The sequence below is a fragment of the Eurypyga helias genome, unplaced genomic scaffold (assembly GCF_000690775.1).
Source record: "Eurypyga helias isolate BGI_N326 unplaced genomic scaffold, ASM69077v1 scaffold23783, whole genome shotgun sequence".
Classification (NCBI taxonomy): Eukaryota; Metazoa; Chordata; class Aves; order Eurypygiformes; family Eurypygidae; genus Eurypyga; species Eurypyga helias.
The window spans coordinates 68,934-87,689 of record NW_010240987.1 but is presented as its reverse complement, the minus strand read 5'-3'; the positions used below and the strand labels follow the sequence as shown (position 1 = coordinate 87,689).

At 37.5% G+C, this 18,756-nt stretch overlaps 1 protein-coding gene across 1 annotated transcript in view; it reads right to left on the bottom strand.

Moving 5' to 3' along the window:
• Positions 1–18,756, bottom strand: part of LOC104507371 (phosphatidylinositol 5-phosphate 4-kinase type-2 alpha-like) — a 39,387-nt gene that overhangs the window by 13,543 nt on the left and 7,088 nt on the right. Inside the window, exon 3 of the mRNA XM_010148620.1 lies at positions 9,785–9,937. Coding sequence (XP_010146922.1) covers positions 9,785–9,937 — 153 coding nt within the window. The remainder of the gene's footprint in view (positions 1–9,784; positions 9,938–18,756) is intronic.

Sequence of the window (18,756 nt, the reverse complement as noted above, 5' to 3'; positions counted from 1 at the left end):
AAACAGAAACAGAAAGATTCAAGAGTCCTGAAAACAATCCTGTCCAGCAAGAAAGAAAGAGAATGAACAAGAAAGATGGAAATTGTTGACTGTGAACTGAACATAATTTTGACTATCAGCTCTGACTCATATCTTGCTGGCACGGTTTGGGCTGTAAAACTCCTTTCCCTCTGCCCCATCGCTTGTAAGCCCGGGAGGTTACAAGCCCTGAGGCAGAGAACATGCAGTCACACTGCAGTTGTGACACTTCACAGTGCAGCATTTTTAAGCTAAAACTGCTTATGAATGGGCAACACATCTTAAGCCACTGCAGAGGCTCAGTGACAAAATTAGAACCTTAGGAAGGAAATAACGTTTGTATGCTCCAAAACACAAAGCAGCTTGACAGTGTAAGGCCACAAAAGCGATGTCAGTCCTGAGCAGTGCATGAAGATTGATCATTTTTCATCTGACAAGCACTTCTGGTTTTAACAGATGCAGAAGTTGTAAGATAGAGCTCTTGAACTGAAGGACTTTCAATCACAGGGCTGTTATCAACCTCACAGAGAAGTTATAATGCGTTACAGGATAGGTAGCTCATTCTGACTATCAGTCATTTCTCTTAAAGATCTGATCATAAAGTTAAATTAGAACTATTAATGCTGGGGTTACAGAAAACTTGTTTAAAATACTACTCCCTATTATCCAAACTAAATTTCTCTTGTCATAAACATCAAGTACTTGGCATATACCCTAAAGGTAAATACTTCTCTAATGCTTTAGAAGGCAGGAAGGGTTGTTCTCACAAAAAACCATTTACTGAGTGATTCCTTCTTTAAGTGAGGTGATTAGTTTCTGCCATGATGACAAAAAAAAAAAAAAAAAAAAATCTAGCTTCCAAGAAGAGTTTAGCACCACAGAAATTCAGGCCACTCAACTGTTAAATGGATTCATGGGTTCCTAATCTTTTGGCTCTTAACTAGGGAACCTGAATTCCTGTGCAGTAAAAGAAATACTATTGTTCCAGTTTTCCATATGGGGCTCAGACAAAGTTTTATCTGAAACCAGTTGGTGCTATGTGAAGGAATGGCACCTAAGCATCTCAAGCACCAGACTAAAAACTCCATGCCTTTCCCCTTAGCTGCTAAGGCACAGTCTTGACACTTAAACCACCTCCCCAATCCCATCTATTGCCAACTCTCCAACTTTAACCTCTGGGGCCTGACTGTCCCCATCTGTAAAACAGCAATGTCATTAACACAGAACATGTCCATCATACCCACTGTAATAACATCAAATAAATCCTTTGGTTAGCAGTATACAACCCCTTCCCAAACTGTTCTGTATCACATGACAAGGCAGAAAAGGCAATTAATGTGAGTTGCTTAAGTCCTGTTTGTAAGTTAGAGTCAGCCATTTGCCAACACTGTTGTTTCATTTTCATATTTTGCAAGCAAGTCTTCTGAAAGAGCAGTGTCACCAGCATGCAACACAGGACGTGAAGGTCTCTGCTAGTATTGCTCTTCACTTGATAAAAAGGGACGTGGCCATGTTTTTGCAGACTTCTAAGAGACCTCAAAAGCAGACCATGTGCCGCAACAGTTGTTTCCTACTCAGTGCTGACTGTGGACACCCATGCCATTGCAATTTAAAGAAAAGCCCCTAAAATGATTTCAGTGTTTCCCATGACAGCTTTTTTAATCCTGAGGAGGAGACAAAGGAAAGAGGGAGGAATGCCACTTGCTTTCATCGTCTACAAGGTTGGTCTAGAACTTCCTACCTTTGAAACTATCAATCCCCCATATCTGCATCACAGAGGAGGCAAAACGTGTCATCTGTTTGGGTGGGAGCCCAGCAGGACTTGCACTGGTGACTGTGGTTGGCAGATTTTCAATTTGTCCATCTTGATATAAATGAAGTAGCAATTTAGTCACCTCAAGGTGTTTTTTTTAGGAATGATTTCCTGAAGTTTCCCACTCACAGCTGGAATAAAAGTGAGCCTAGAAAATAAGCCGGTACATGCTTAACAGGACTGCTATATTTCAGTGAAAGAAAAGACCTTCACTCCTCTATGTTAACTCTTTCTAAAATGAACAATAAAACAATTCTATCAAGCAGCCTTGCTAAATAAAACTATGTTTAGCTAATACATTTACAAGTCCTTATATGCAGTAACAAAAATCCATATTTTAAAAAAGAGTGTTACAATAAACACCCCATCATTTTTTGTTAATTCAGACAATTTTCATGTTTCTGCACAGCATGAGGACAATACTACCGTTAACAAAATAAAGTATCATCAACATGTGGACCCGTTTTATCAGCTGTGCGGCATAGTTTTCAAACACATAATTTTCTGAGCTCTCTTGAACCCCACACTTAAAGCGGAAAATTAGCAAGAAATTCCTTATAACCCTATAGTCTAAATAATTTTTTGTATAAATACAGCTTCAAGATTCCTTAAGAAGAACAGAACTTTTCTTATCTTATTTTACATGAAAAATAAGATTCTTAGCTTCTTGCTTCCCCACGGTAATGCTAGTAAGACATCAGGATGACTAACAGATAACACTGCATATAATTTATTGGCAAGTTAGCTGTGCCATTTTTGTCTCTTTTTGAAAAAACACAGTGTAAAATTCCCTGTTCTGCTATTTCTCCTCCTCCCTTTGACAATAACCTGTTGAATGATGCGGTATCAGTGAAGGCTAAATCCTGAATTATGTGTGTCTTGGTTCTACATGAAAACTCAATATTCCTATTGCTCAAAAGTAACCCTATTTCACAAGGATTAATTCAGAAATACACAACATACTTATTCTCTATTGCCTTCTTATATATTATTTTCATGATTTCCTACATCATGATTACAGCAAACATACTTGAATTATCAATTGTTTATGTGACAAGTCTATACATTCATCAGGAGACATTCATTAAAGAAACTGAGTGACAAGCCATATAATTGTTTTAAAACATTCTGGACATTGGGAAGAACAAGAAGATAATACTCCTTTTCTGGAGTCTACTTTCTCTTTCAAATCCTCTTGTCTGCAATCACAAATATCTTCCACCGATGTGTTGTGTGCACATGCATTGACATGTGGAATCACTCCCCGAAAGGGAGGTTGAGAAGTTGTCCAGAGTTATGTCACGCTTCAGAATATTGCAATTATTGCCATTCTTGTGAGGCCTAATAATTTCACAGAAAATTATCCATTGGGTACTTGTGTGACACATGGAAAAAATTAATTAGCTGAACTACAGCACACAACAGAAAGTTATAGATTTTCAAGGCATATAAAGCTGTTTTCTAATAAGTCATGTAAGAAGGTAATGTAATTTCAGGAAGCGTTCAAGAAATAGACAGGTTTTAAGATACAAGTCCTGCAATTCACAGCCTTACATTTCATGCTGTTTCAGACTTGGGCCAGTGATCAATTTTACCTCAAAGTGCAATGTATTCTAAACATCACCACACAGAATTATCTAGGCTGCAGATCACTACCAGGAACATTATACTTGGGGTACTGCTACCAATCAAATGAGTCACTGGGTGTGCTGATTTATTCTAAAAATGCTCTGCACAGCATCAATAGCTTGCATATATAAAATACAATAAATATATAGAAAACATCTGCTGGTGAAACTCAGGCCTCAGAGCCAGTGCAGCCAAGTCCATTCTGCCATTTTGTGCAGTTAGATATTTACCTATAAAATTTCACATCTTTCAGTGAAGTTTTCCAATGTGCTTTTCGGTAACAGTTCCAGCCCACGGCCCTTCTGCACAGGCTGAATTCCATCTAACACCCACACTAATGAGTTTCCCGTTTCCAGGGTCACCTTTCCTATAGGAAACAGCAGGCCCATGGATGCAGGTGAAAAGCCAGACTGTTTGGATGAGATTACGTATATTCTCATTTCTACTTTTTCTGCTTCTCCTGGTTTTTCATGTCAAAGCTCCTTTATAGGTCAGTTATCTTAGCAGGGCTAATGTGATAGCCACGTTATCCCGGCTAATGTGGGCCATGTTCTTCACAGCCTCTTGATTCACATGAAGAACTGGCTGAAGGGCTTTCCTTGGCTGTTTCTTCACAAACCTCCCGTAAATCTTCACCTCTTACTACACTAGGGGACACAGAGAGTCAGTGTCAGCATTACATAATATGTAGCTTTATTCATGTATATTTGCATTAAAGTAATAGTACATTTTATTTTGTTGCTTTGCCTTTTTACCTACCCTTTCCCTTCTTTTTGGGCTAAGTGCAGATATAACTCATGAAAAAATGGGAGTGGCGGAAGCAAGCCATTGATAACCCTTGCAAGTAACGATGTGGACGGAGGATGACAGAGCCTTATATATAGCTCTGCTTTAGCAACCTATTGGCTTGATGTCAGCCTACCTCCGTGCAAATCTCTAGACACCACTTTCTTTTCTGAGGTATTCTCCAGTCTACGTCGTCAGCACTTCTGTGAGAAAATTGCTTTTAGCCTACAGTAACCTTTTTCCATCTATTTACAATGTGAACATTTTATCCTACCTCATGCTCAATAACCTTGTCCTATTCCTTGATTCCTCTGCAGCCCTGAACCCTGCTCTTGGTGCAATTTCCGCTTCTTTCATCTTATTGTCTGTTTCTTTTTACTTTAATTTGCCTTCCTACTTCTTTCATATTTTTTTCCTTTCCAGAAGCTAAGGTCACTTTTATTCCCCCCGCTTTTGTTTTCTCCTTTATGCTGCCCTCTCCCCTTTTTAGCTCGTTCTATTCTTTCCTTTCTTCCCATTCAGTTCCTCATCACTCTGCTGTTTGCTGCCTCTGGTAAATGGGCAGTCTCTCTCTTTTACCACTGCTCCTGCTGGTTGCCAGGGAGACAAACAGGCAGTGCAATAGGTGTCAGTTCTGCATACAGTCACCTGTGTAGAGAACAGAATGTGCACTCAACAGGGACAGCCACCCATAGAAAACCTAAAGGGTACCTACACTCAGGAGTAGTTTTATACTGGAAGAATCGTATGTTAACAATTCCCTCTTGTTCACCTGCTTTGAGATGGCTTCTCAATTTCATGGCTTTACTGAAGTCACTTAGGTGTCAGCACTGAGGAATAGTAAACCCCTTTTGAATTCCATCTTAATGAAAAAAAGAAAAAAAAAAAAAAAGGTGTCCAAAAGTTGGTGGCTTTTTTTCTGAGACACTCAAGTTGCTTTCATTTTATTTTAAAAATTTTCTATCCTGCCCATCATCTATTCTCAATGAGCACAGGATTCCACTTTCACATCTATTTACACCAATTTAATCTTTTAAAGCAAGATTAGCTCACTAGGAAGGACAGAGTCTTGATTCAGACGTTTCAGAAACTAGAACATCTGCCTACAGAATTTTACTCAACTGTCTCTGATTTCTGCCCTTGAAAATCATATTTGCTGTTTATAAAATATCTACATTAGTATATTCTGTATTTGACATAAATCACTCAATAAGCTTTTTGTACAAGAAAATACATCCAAAAAGCATATAAACATAGCTTGAGTATATGCTGAAATAAAGTTTTCCTTTAGGAGGAAGCAGGGTATTACCAGTTCCTTACACATAGGGTGAAATCCTGGCAACGCACTTATCACAGATGACTTTGCTGAGCTCTCCTTTAACAATGCCAAAGGGAGCAGTAGGTTTAACTCCAGGTTTCTGGTCCATGCTCTTGGGGTCAGGAGCATAGTTTTAAAACGAAACAGCACTAGACTTGAAGGTATTTCAAATGAATACTTGATTTTGTCCTCAAATACTATATAAGTATTTAGCATGACGATGCTTGATTAGCTTACACAATTTTTAATGCTCAAACTGCGTCTGAGAGTAAGGCCATACAGCAAAGACTTTTCTAATATTTTAAAGTCTGACCCATTTGAGCAGAACAATGGTTCTAGATTTGGCAAGTAAATGATGTTCAGCTGAAGTAATGCCTGAAAGAGTAGCAAGAAGAATTCTACTGACAGCACAACAATAATATAAGCAGCCCAAACCAACTGCAAATTATTACTAAAATGTGAGTAAAAAGCAGCATTTTACACTATGTATCAGAAAATATTTAGGTAGTTAAAATCTGGTTAGCATGGAAATTAACAAGATAAGAACCAAACATTTCATATAAGTTTGTATTTACCATAACACTTAAACCTAGCTGGTTCATACTCCTGGCCATTTTGTCTTTAAATGTAACTAGAAAGCTGGTCCATGCACAACAGACTCTATATTCTAGTCATAAATAACAAAGTGCTTTGCAACTCTAAACATGGAGGAAGACATTATTCCCCTCCTATTTGTGTGGAAGTGGTGGGCTTAGTGTTTTGTGCTTTTTAAAAAACTTTGCAAGAGAAAATAATCTCTAGTGTTCCTACTCAGTACTAAAAGCGTCAGACTCATCTGATGAGTTGACAGAAAGCGTCAGTGTTTAGACTGAAGCATTCACCATCTGTCTGAGGTTGTAGGCCTGACTGCCACTAAAAAGAAACGCCAAAGGCATCACATCAGACGGGGTAAACGAATGAATGCAACTCAATTTTGGATAGCAACTACAATTTACAATTTTCAGGGCTATTATTTACAATTCAACAATTTTAATTTGGAATCACTATATATACTTATAGGCTGTTTCTATAGTAACTTCTCCTGACACTCCTTCAAGCCTGGTTCACTTTTAGTTAAATACACATTTCTAGTATGTAACCTTAGGCTTGGAGTTTTATCTTTTATTCTTGAATTTTTAAAACATTTTAAATAGTAGTAATAATACTGTAAATTGGGATGCATCTAACTTGGTTACTTTTGAAAAATGCCACATGATATTGCACTAGAACTCTACCCAGAAAGGAGAATGCTAGTAACTCAGCCAAGCTAACATTTACTAGCCTTTATGTTTCCTGAAAATAACTATTTCACTTAAATTGGACAGTCATGTCTATTTTAACTTTGGTTAATTAAAACCCAGGCAATCTAGGATTTGGTATTTTAGACATATCAGTGTTTACAGGCTATGCAGAATTCCTGCTCCTTTTGTAAATACCTGAGTATACAGACTGTAACTATAACCTCAGTTCCTCAGAGCTCCAAAGAACAGACGAGCTATTGCACCGAGAGAGAGAGAGAGAGAGAGAGAGAGGAAGGATGGAAAGAACTGGAAGGGTTTGTGAACTATACATCCCTATGACCTCCAGTTACTGATAAAATAATCTTTACTTCCCAGTGGCAGTCTACATGTCTCTTTCCAACCCTTTGGCGATGTTATAAAAAATCCTGGAATTGAATTTTGGAGGTGTTCAAGGGAAAACCATCCAGCTGCACTTCTCTGCTGATCACACTAACTCCCAGATTCCTCACTGGTAGCTTCACAGTTCAAAAATGTGCAAGGAGAAGACAGCTATTTTGCGAGTGCTAGGGATGAAGACTACTGGTGAACGAAGAACATATCCAGACTCTCACACTTCTGACCTGACATGGTCCCCTCTCCAGTATTCTTCGTTTAAAGACAGCTATCCTCTTCTATTTATGGTTAAGCAAATCTGTGTGGGATGACTTGACCAAGAGAGTTATTTAAAACCTTCCCATCAGGACAGTGGGTTCTCTAGGCTTTGTCCAGCAGGCGAAGATAAGCTTCACTTGCTTTAAAAATATCTAGAGAAGCGGGAGGACGAGCTGCTGTACCTAATGATTCCAAGCATTTAATTTCCAGGAGCAACACACAGGACACAGTATCAGCCATCACCAGAGTTGGTAGGATTTAATTTAGATTTTCTTTAAATAATTTGAACAATTTTGTTCTTTTAACAGCACATTACTGAAGATACTGAAATTTATTTAATTAAAAAGTCTAATTATTACAACTGTTTTTGTACTCGAGTTATTCAACATTTACCACACTTTGTAAAGTGCTCTCAAGTTCTGAGACAAAAGGAAGCACAAGTCATATCTTTATGAATCTTTTGGAGGCACCAAAGAAAGCTTTCAGACTCAAACTATTTAAGATACTGAAGCAATAATGCTTAAGTTATTACTGAGTAAGTGCATGCTTCCATTCTCAAATGGATGTTTTTCCAGTATAAAGTGAAATCAGATAACTTTTGGATCATTATTCCTTGTAACCTACTCTACTATGAACCCTGATGTTTGAAGGCATTAAAACCAAAAAGATCCCAAATGATTAAGTTCATTCATGTTAGCACTGTCTTCACTGACACTGTTGAAAGGAGATGACTGTTTCGGAAAGCAGTATGGCTTTTCAGTTGGATTAAGTGTCAAAATCTGGATCATTAATAGCGTAGCTTCTAATGCCAAATTATACAATGGACTAAAACTTTAATTGCACTCTTTTCAAAATCCTTTCAGATCAAAGTTAAAATTGTAAGTTTGAAAACTCTAATAAATAATAACCCTCAAAATTACAATTAGATAATAATTAAAATTTCTTTTTGGTAAAACTGTAATTAAAAGATGGTCGTGTGAACATTTCTGACAGTGACAATATTTATCTACATTAAAACAAACACATGGTGGTCCTACATTATATTTAAAGAGAAGAATAACATGCAGAGAGAGAAGAGAGTTTATATCTAATTCACTGAAGGCTTCCCAAGCTACTCAGATTGTCCTTCAACACAGGAAGAACAGAGGGAGGCAGCCAAGCAGCACCACGAAGACGGCTGGCAGTATCTTGAGTTCTAAGCATCCCTGAAATTACGCTTTTGCCTCCTTTCCACCTCAAAAGATGGCTTTCAAACTGGCTTTACACAAGTATTAAAAAAAACAAACCACACCCCAGTGTTTAAAAAAAAAAAAAAAGAAAAAGAAAAAGCCCCAAGTTCTTTATATTCCCTCAGTGATGCTTCCAAACTGGAATCTGAGATTACTATTATATATTGGTTGAAACTGTCAGGAAATTACTACTAAACATTGCAAGACCAAAAAAATTAGCTGCCAAAACCAACAACAAAACCTTCCAATCCTTAATATCCTGAAGCTTTTACCTGAATCCCAACTCACAGAAGTGAGCAGGAAGATGGAAAGAAGAACACCCTCCCTCCTTTTGGGTATCATATTTTAGATTATTTTTAGAGGCTTTTCTGATTTCTGCAGCTTTACGGCTTATTCAAACATATCTGGGGCTAAGAAAATCAGCATATTTCCCAAGTTCTGCTACCCCCTGTACCATCTACACACATTGTACGCTGGCACAGTATGACAACTGTCGAGGCTGATTTGATGGATCTCCAGTGTTCACTTTTGACATTAATGTTGTTTATAGAAATCTGCATTGGCAAAACCTGTTTGTTTATTAGCAGGAATTTTACATGAATTATACTCAATTTTTTCATTTCTCATACAATCCAACTTTCATCGTTTGAAATCTGTTGTTAGTGAAACAACAGTGATCAGACCAGGAAGAGAGAGGGCACCTGCACCGTTCATATACATATACACGGGTATCTCCAAGCTAGTCCAGAATAAAGTAGCTTCAAGCCTGGGACTAGCTGCAAGAAAGAACATCTTCCTAGTAAGGCCAAGGAGCTTATGGCTTCCAAGTTAGTGTCTCTGTCATGTGCACATACTAATTTCACTTAAAGCTAGCTTACATATTTAGGAGAGTGCTGCCTTGTGAACTGCAGACATACAATCAATTGCTCATGCGAAAGGAAAAAAGTCTGAAGTGACTCTTTCCATAATTATTCATTTAAAACTTCTGACACACTAAAAAAGATTGGCATTATAATATTTAGGTAGAGATCCCAAACCCTGATAATAAGTAGCATATTACCTGATGGTATTTCTTCAGTATGTTGTGCATTTCTGCTACATCTTCACTTGTTATAGATTTGATGACGTATCTTTTGTCATAAGATGTATGAAAGCGGGCACCACTGCGTGCTTGGGAATCATTGGCAAGGGGTGCACTTCTTGTCAGTGAATTCTGTCAGTTGATTTAAAACAAACAGATAAAAATAAGCAACTTTTAATTAGAACAAATATAAATCATTTACACTTAGTTTTGAATCTTTTTCAATATGTCTGCACCAAACTGTATTCCTCAAAGCATGTAATCACACATCACATTATCTTGACAAATCACTTCAATATTCTGAGAACAAAATGTTTAGGGGAAGGTATTGATCATCAGTATTTCAAAAAGTCATTCTCAATGCTGAATGAGAATATATTGCACTTTGCTATCTATACATTATCAGCTTTTGGGAAGAAACCATATGGTAATTAAAAATCCAAGAGGAGTATGTATTATACCACAATAAGTATAAATAGAGGATTCATCTACAGTAACGGTATCCCTTGAAAGCTGAGCAGGCTTTGCTCTTGAGATAGTGTGATCTGGTCCATAAACAAGATCACAGCTAGATTTCAAAGTTTTAGTAACAGAGCTGTTTCAATGATTTAATATCTAGTATTAAGCAAGTAATGCTGTACAGTACCCCTTTTTGTAAAATAGGCCTACCTTCTTACAGACTCAACAGGGGAAGATTAGTTAGTAACTATACAGTGGTTAGAAGAAAAAACTGCTAGACATTAGTGACCATTTTTAGACTGAAGCCTGAGACTACTCACAATTCAACAGTAGGAAAAGAAGCCTTTTTTTTTTTCCAGAAAATGAGTATTCAGATTAGATTTCTTTATATTTAAAACCAGTAAAAATAAATTAGACAAAGTATAACAACTTGCTGTTGGCTGGAAACATCTTTTTTTACCAGTAGGAGTTCACGCCAAGTGTAACACGCTTGAATCACACCATTATCTTTTTTTTAAAATAAGCAGTAACAGCAGTAGCAAAGCCATGAGAAAACACAATGATGTTCTTTACACCACATGTGTGCTTCCGTAAAAACGGACCATACCCTAGAAAGGTTAAACAAGTTAATTACAGACCACTAGAACACTTCTATGTTTATGAAATAAACTTGTAGAACCCATTTGGTATATCCCCGTGGGCAGCAGAAACCCCCAGCTCCTGTTATTGTTCCTCATTGTACCATCCTGCATGAACAGCTGTTGCTAAATTGAAATATATTTTCCCCCTTCCACACTCACATAGCGTAACATTCTCCCTGGTAAAAGAAAAGCCATTTTCACAGAAAGTTTTAACAAATTTTTGTATATGAATGTTGCAGATTCCTAAATAGCAAAAGTTAGCTCCAGCAGCTCCAGAACATGTCGTGTCTGTGTGATTTGATAAGGCACTGTGAACTAAGTTACAAAACAGATTTACACTGGGAGAACGATGATGCTTTCAGACAGTAATTACAAATAGGCTCAGTCTACCACTATCAGGTACCCAACCCGCAAAATTTAACTTTTCTAGGAGCTATGTCTTATTTGGAATTTTTACCGTTGATAAATCTTTCTCAGGATGCAGATTCAACCTCAGTGACAGAAGGTCAGTAATTATTATAAAGTAAAAACCTCAACCAAGAGATGAAGGCAACTATAGCCCCAATTTAAGATGACACTTGAACACATACTATTACAACTCCGTATTTTGGAGACCCATTGATTTCAACAGGCCTTCAGCATAGTTAAATCTTATCCCAAATGTGGGATGCTTTCTGAAATTGGTGTAATATACAATAAAACCACTTTCCCACAAGGTTACGTTGTTCAACTGAAATACTCAGGAGCAATAGGAGTAACAATAACTCAGCTAAAAGCACATAGCTCTACAAGGTCTATGAGAATGAAAACCTTAATTAGAACAGGTAGGAGAAATAAAACTTAGTGCACTTCTCCCTGTGTACTTCTACGCTTGTGCAATGAACTAGAATCCTTACTAAAGTCTATGATAAAGTGATGTCTTTCTCCATTATCTTCTCTATTCACTAAAGAAAGGAAGGATGTGGATACTTCTGTGATGTTTATAAATAAGCAATTTTTCTAGACTGATCAGAACAGAGCTTTAGGAACAAGCACTGCAGACTCAGTTCCTTCTCTGCACCGGCTTTTGGACAGCCGATTTTAAGAGTGATACACCATCACTTCACATGGTCTACCAGCGAAGGGAATTTAAGTACTACTGCAATTTTCTTCACCTGTTTTCAGGTGTCTCCTATTCAAATTCGTTTCCCCTCACTGATATGTCTTCATGTGCTGAAGTTCATTCAAGCGAACGTAGCATAAACGCATCTAATTTTCTTAATGCTACACTTGATATCAGTACTCCATTCATTTCAAAATTGAATCTCAGAGTTAGTCTTAGAAACCATCTTCTGTAAAAACCCTCTCTGTAGTAAAGTCAGCACTTGGCTCTATTGCCAGGATGTGTATTTAATAGTTTAAGATGAAAAGATAACAGAAATTTTAAATTAATTAAAAATTGTGCAAATTCAGTTACCTTCATCACAAAGTAGAAAATATGATACTATATAATAATTATTTTTAATTTTGAAAAGAAAACCTAAAGCTACTGCTAAGTTATTAGTCTGCAATTCAGTTAGCAATAATAAATGCTATCGGGTAATTATTTGTTATTGTTCCCAGCAGAAAAAGGTGCATTATTCTGCAATAAAGCAGTAACCACTGGTTTCTGAATGTATTTTTCCCAGAGAACCTTAGTCTTCAAACTGTAAGCCATGTGGTATAAACCTTGAAAGCAATTAACCCGGCGGGAGACTTTAGTTAGGCTTGCTATAAAAAGTTGCAAAAAAGTGTACCTGTTGGTTTACCACTGAACCTCAGAAGGAAAAGCGAAAGAGGGAAAATGGTGAAAGGGACTTGAACTAGCATTATTCTCCAAAATTTCAAATACACTTGAGGTATATTTTAACATTCTTCACCAAAAGACTTGGCAAATTTGAATGAAATTCACATCTGGAAGTACTCAGTATGAATGAAGTATTTTGCTAGCAATGTCTTGACTGAGATACAACATACAGGAGATGCTGCTTCTCTGGACTTCTCAGTTGCTGGAGGCCATTAATAATGGTGTCCCTTTCTGTTCACAAAAATAACTACTTTTGACTTCAAACATTCCAAATATTCCTATTCCTATAACCATTTCCTCTTAAAATCCATCTCCTTCTCTCTTCATAAGCCCTATTTGCACAGGAGAGCTCTTCTAAGTGTTAGGACTTAAAATAAAGTTCTTCCTGCTTGCCAGGAACAACTTTTCATTCCACTGTTAATGAGGAATATCTAGTATATAGGTATATTTATGTAGCAACCCATCAAAAAAAAAATTATTCAGTTTTTTCCTTCCCCATGATGGAGTATGATACTTCGTGCATTTAAAAATATGGACAGCATAAGCAATAAGAAATTCTGACTTAAAAAGAAATAACATCTGTTACACTAAGAGAATGAATCAACTAGTACTCCTTTCATCATGCTTCTTCCATTACAATTCAGGCTAGACAAGAAAAATATAGAAACTAGTCAGATTCAAATAGAAATTAATAAATTTTGTCATATTTTAAATCAACCAGACAAAACCTTGTAAAGTCACTGACTTGTTACTGTTTCTTGTTTTGTTCCAGCAACAGCTTTTTTTCCTTATGGAAATGAATTCTGCCTGATTGATAACTATAACAAGTTAATTAGCAAATAGGAACATTTTCAGTTATATTTGTTTATAGTTAGCATTCAAGTCTTCAATAAAATACATATACTATTGCCTGATTATAACAAAGAATCCTGAAATACGAAGACTACAAGAATTGGCCTGCACTGGTTAAGTCATCATTAGAAAGTAAGATCAAGGAACAGCCTCACTGAAAGAATCAAACCAGAAGACTTTAGGGGTTGCAAAGAGGAAACAATATGGGTATTTACAAACACAGAAGTCCTTCCCTTTTGATGCAGGTAAAACTTACCTATTTGACCCAACACAGTTAAGTATAAATCAAAGCATTTTTCACCCCATTCAACCCTGCCAAATACCAACAAATTAATAGTACATATATTAGAAGTGAAGAGATTCTTTGTTGGAAAACGTTTCTTGTAAGTTAACACACAAAATGGTTAAGAAGATCCCGCACTTAAGCCTCTTTAAAGCACAGACACTAGTAAACCTGTAACTGGTAAGAAATCTCAAAGACATAAGTAACATCATGTCCAATATGAACTTTACACTACAAAGACTCTGGAAAGTTTGTGGGGTTTTCTCTTCTAAAATGAGATTTTAGACTTGCCTAGGTAAGTAAAAGTTTAACTTAATCTGGGGTTATCTAACCTAAGTTTTTTAGTCAGTCATCTTTACCTTGATGCAGACAATAATAAGAAACATGTAGCAGTGCTCAGATAGACTGAAAATATGAATTTATTTGAATTTTACTGCTTTGTAGTTCAGTCTGCTACTGGACGAACTGTATAGACTTGTCTCTTACTGCCAAATGCAGTTTTGTGTACATGGCAAAACACTCCTGTGATCCAGATGACTTTTCCCAGAACACACAGATAAATTTCAATGATGATTTGTACAAAAGAGGAGTACAGTGAGGTGTACTATAGACATCAGTGCACAAATGCCTTGGAAGAAAATCTGACTGAGCCTGCATTAAGACAGCAGTGTAGGGATCACCTAAGAGAGACCCATCACCGTCCCCAGCCGCAGTATCTCTTTCTTAGGTGAGGCTTCTGTAGGGGACTGGGAAGGAAATAGAGAATGAAACTCAAGCATTCTCACTTGGAAAATATAAGTGGGGTTGAGGGAAGGGGAAAGGACAGGCACAGATAGATCATGGCAACTACCAGCTTGAATTCCCTCTGGCTCTGCTTCCTAATTAGGGGAAGACTAAGTGGAATATAACAGATGGGAAATGAGCCACTCCTCACTTAGCACAGATCTATGAACCACAAAGCCAGAACAGGGAAGATATCCTTCAGATATATGCAAAAAGAAAAGCCCAACTCTTACACTTCAGATGATACAGGTTTGATGATCTAATCAAACCATCACTTATTACTACTACACAGCACTTCCGTATTGTGTCAGAAACCAGTGGAGCATGTATCTCCCTGTACAACATTGGAGCATTAATCATAGTAGTTCATAAAAATCACCTGCTTGTATATACCATAGCGTTACTGAGCACAAAACTGAAAGAAAAAGAGGGTTACAGTGCCCTGTCCCCTTCAGATTTTCCCAGCCTCCTCCAACTCCTCCACGGTGTGCCTCGGTCCTGTGGCACAATTAAAACATCTGTCAGCCACACATGCCCTGTTCCACTTAATAGCTTCACTTAGCAACTAACTGCAAGCCTTCTGCTCCGAGTGTGCGTGCTCTGCCAATTCCCCATTCGCTTCTCATTTGTGGAGTTTTAATCTTGTGCCTGCTGCTTTTTTGGTCTCAGGAGAAAGAAAAGGTTTTGTGCTTTTAAAGTGTGAATACTTTTATGAGGTCATTTAAAGACTATGCTAAATTACTTGTGTAATTACTTATACAACTGAAGACACATTTAACATGCCAAACTCAGAGATACCTCTACCAGATAAATTTCTCTTTTACATACTTCCCCCTCTCTCCCAAATCGTTTCCCACTGAGAAATCACTGGCTGTAAGTCTCACTGCCCTTATATAAATCAATATATTTAAAAAAAAATCACTTATATTGCACTGAGTCTCAGGCGACCAGAAATACTCATCTGGTCTTCAGTGCTGAAAGGCTACAAGTCACAAAGAATTTGTCCAATACCACAGAATTAATTTAGAAGGGAAAAAAAACCCACACACAAGCCAGCTTTAAATATAAAAGGATAAAAGCTTCCTAGTGTTTCCTTTTCCAAAGAGTTCTTGATAAAAAATAGTTAATCAGTACACCTAAATTACATGTTACCATTTCACCCAAGAACAGCATATTCTTTAGCAGACTAAATAACCTTTCAGTTAATTTTACTATAGGCTCAATCTCTTCTCTCAATGTTTCCTTACAAACTCTCAGCAATCTTTACAGAGTTTTATTTCCTATAATAAAAATATACTAGGCAAGGAAAAAGTTGTGTTTTTTTTCCATAGGTGCTCTTAGGACCCAATGAACAGTTCTTTGAAGGCCACAGGAGCTTTTCTGGAGCTTTCAACAGAATTTCACAAACTAGAATCCAACACAACCTCTACCCACCAGAAGCTATTTCATTTCACCCAGCCATTCCTAAACTCCAATTTCTGCTTTTGGTCAAAGTACAACTTCCAAAAAGGCAGTCTTGATTTTTTTTCAACTTAAACAGACCAAGATTTGCCACTATAGTTTTTCTAGTATGTAATTGTTTGTGTTTCTGAAAAGGTGAGTTTAATTTTAAATTTGAATTGTTTCCTTTTCCGGACATTCCTATTTACTCTTTCCTAAAGTATCTAGTGTTGTTTTTCTGCCAGGACGCCCACATACTATTTCTCAATTCTAATTTTTCCAAGCACAGCAGGTCAAACTGTCACTCCCACTAGAAGGCATTCTGTATGTCCTTAAATACCCGACACCATTTTTCTGTATTTTTTTCCTATATCAAATTTTCACCATCCTTTTTAAGATGACTAGCACCAAAACTATACGTAGATTTAGCTTCAGGTATAAAATAAACAGATGTTAAAAAAGTTAGAGCTCTTTCTGGTGTTATTTCATACGTTCCAATTTACCTATCCCAGTTACTCCTAGTCAGGAGCTCTCACTAATTCTAAATTTTTTCCTCTTTGACCTCTTGTTCTTTCTCAGGGCTACTACCTCCTCAAACACAGCCTTCCATCCATAGTTCTACACTCCTTTTTATCCATGTAATTATTCACCTGACTGCATTAAAGGGCATCTCATTTGATCAATGCCAGACGATCAAAGTGTTTTTTGCACAAAATCCTTGTCTTTATCCCACTTTGCCATTGGGATGGATTTTGTATCTTCTGCAATTTTTCACTACATGAAATGTCAGTTGCTCACTGACAATTAAATTTTGATTGTTGTAATTTAATCAACTATTATTTTTTTATTATAAAGCCCCAAAACAACTGACATTTTAAAAATCAAAGTCACAAAATATCAAGGCAAATACTTTGTGAGAGGCAGCCTCGAGTCCTTAGAAGCCATCTAAAACACCACCTAACGTTTTATCCTTTGGAAGTCTATTTTCACCTTGCACACTGGTCAAGAAAAATAGCAGCCTACTGTAATTAACACCAATGATATCAATAATAGCAATTATACCAACACTAGATATCAAAGAAAGTAAACTGATTCCAGAGAAATCAGTTGTTTCTAAAAGCATAAAGTGTTTGGAGCTATTTTTTTCCAACTGAAACCATTTTTGTGAGGAAACACATGGAGCAGAGCCACTAAAGTACAGGAAAAGCTTGTACCCCTGCTCCCTCTGTAATTGCAAGCTGTATTTATAACTGGCAAAGTATTGCCCTCCTCTTCAAAGACGAACCGCTGGTGAGGCTCTTCCTCCTCTGCCCACTTTGCTTAGAATGTTCACAGCACGGATATTTATCTCCACAGTGGGAGGCCAAGGATTAGCCACAGCCTCCAAGAGGGTGGAGAGATTTAAAGGTCAATTTAATTAGCTCATTCTAATCTCTTACACGTCTAATGTAAATGTCATTGTTTCCTAACTGCTACTTTAGCAGACAAGATTGTATTTTAGTAACTTTGAACATGTGAAATGTGTTGGATGTAACACAAATAGTTCATGTAACTAATCTAACAAGGGAGCCTAATAAAAATTGTCATTGAGTCAGAGCTTTTCCTAGCAAAGAGAAAAAGGGCAATAGGAAAATTCTGGTGATAAAGCATGGGGAGCTTTAGAAGAACAGTAATCTTTCAAACTGACTGGCTTAACAGCTTCTCATTGATTTAAATCTTTCCCATTTTGCGATGTCTGGACAAAGGCAAACAACGGGTTTCTGGTACTGTGATCTCATCCGAAAGTCGTGGAATGCTAAAACGAGCTTCACAAGCCCAATGTACCCTAAAGACAAATTCAAATCACATCCCAGGCTATTTAAGAGTGCCTCTGGGCAAGCTTTGCATGAACGAACAGGCAAAAACAAGCGCACAGATGATGCTCTGTGATGACTGAAATCATAGGTCAGTGGAAAAGCCTGGCAGTGGTTCATCGCTGTTAGGGAATTACGCACACACAGTCTGGCTGTTCTTCTGTGACAGCAGTTACAGTGGTGCTGCCTGGCCCATGCACAGCTTCTCATGAAGACAAGCTTGCAGCTCCACCCCCACCTCCCCCAACCTTCTTTTCTTTTCACAAGGCCTCAGGAATGATGGATATGGATGAATTAGACCTGGAGTACCGATTCAAACAAATATCAGAGAGACTGGACCGTCATACAACTGGACATAGATGCTCAAAGTTTTTTTGCTGCAATTTGGAACAAGCAGCCCACTCTGAGATGGTCTTCAGGACAGTGTTTTGCCAGTGATTTCTAGACAGAAGACAGGCAAAATGCTAGTGTTTTAATGTAACAACAGAAGCACCATACCTAGAGAAGTCTGGTTTTGTCACATAGGGAAGGGTAGGGAAGACTTTTTGGGTTTACTTTGTATGCTGGCACCCAGCATTCTACCATTACCATTAAGCAGGTTCATGCCTGAAAACCCTCATGTGGAAGCATGGTCAAGAAACACTCATCTACGATGGGGTCATCACCTTGGTGGATAAAGGAAGGAAGGGCAACCGATGTCATGTACCTGGACTTGAGCAAAGCGTTCTACACCATCCCACACAGCATCCTTGTCTCTAAATTGGAGAGGCATGGATTTGATGGATGGACTGTTCGGTGGATAAAGAACTGGCTTG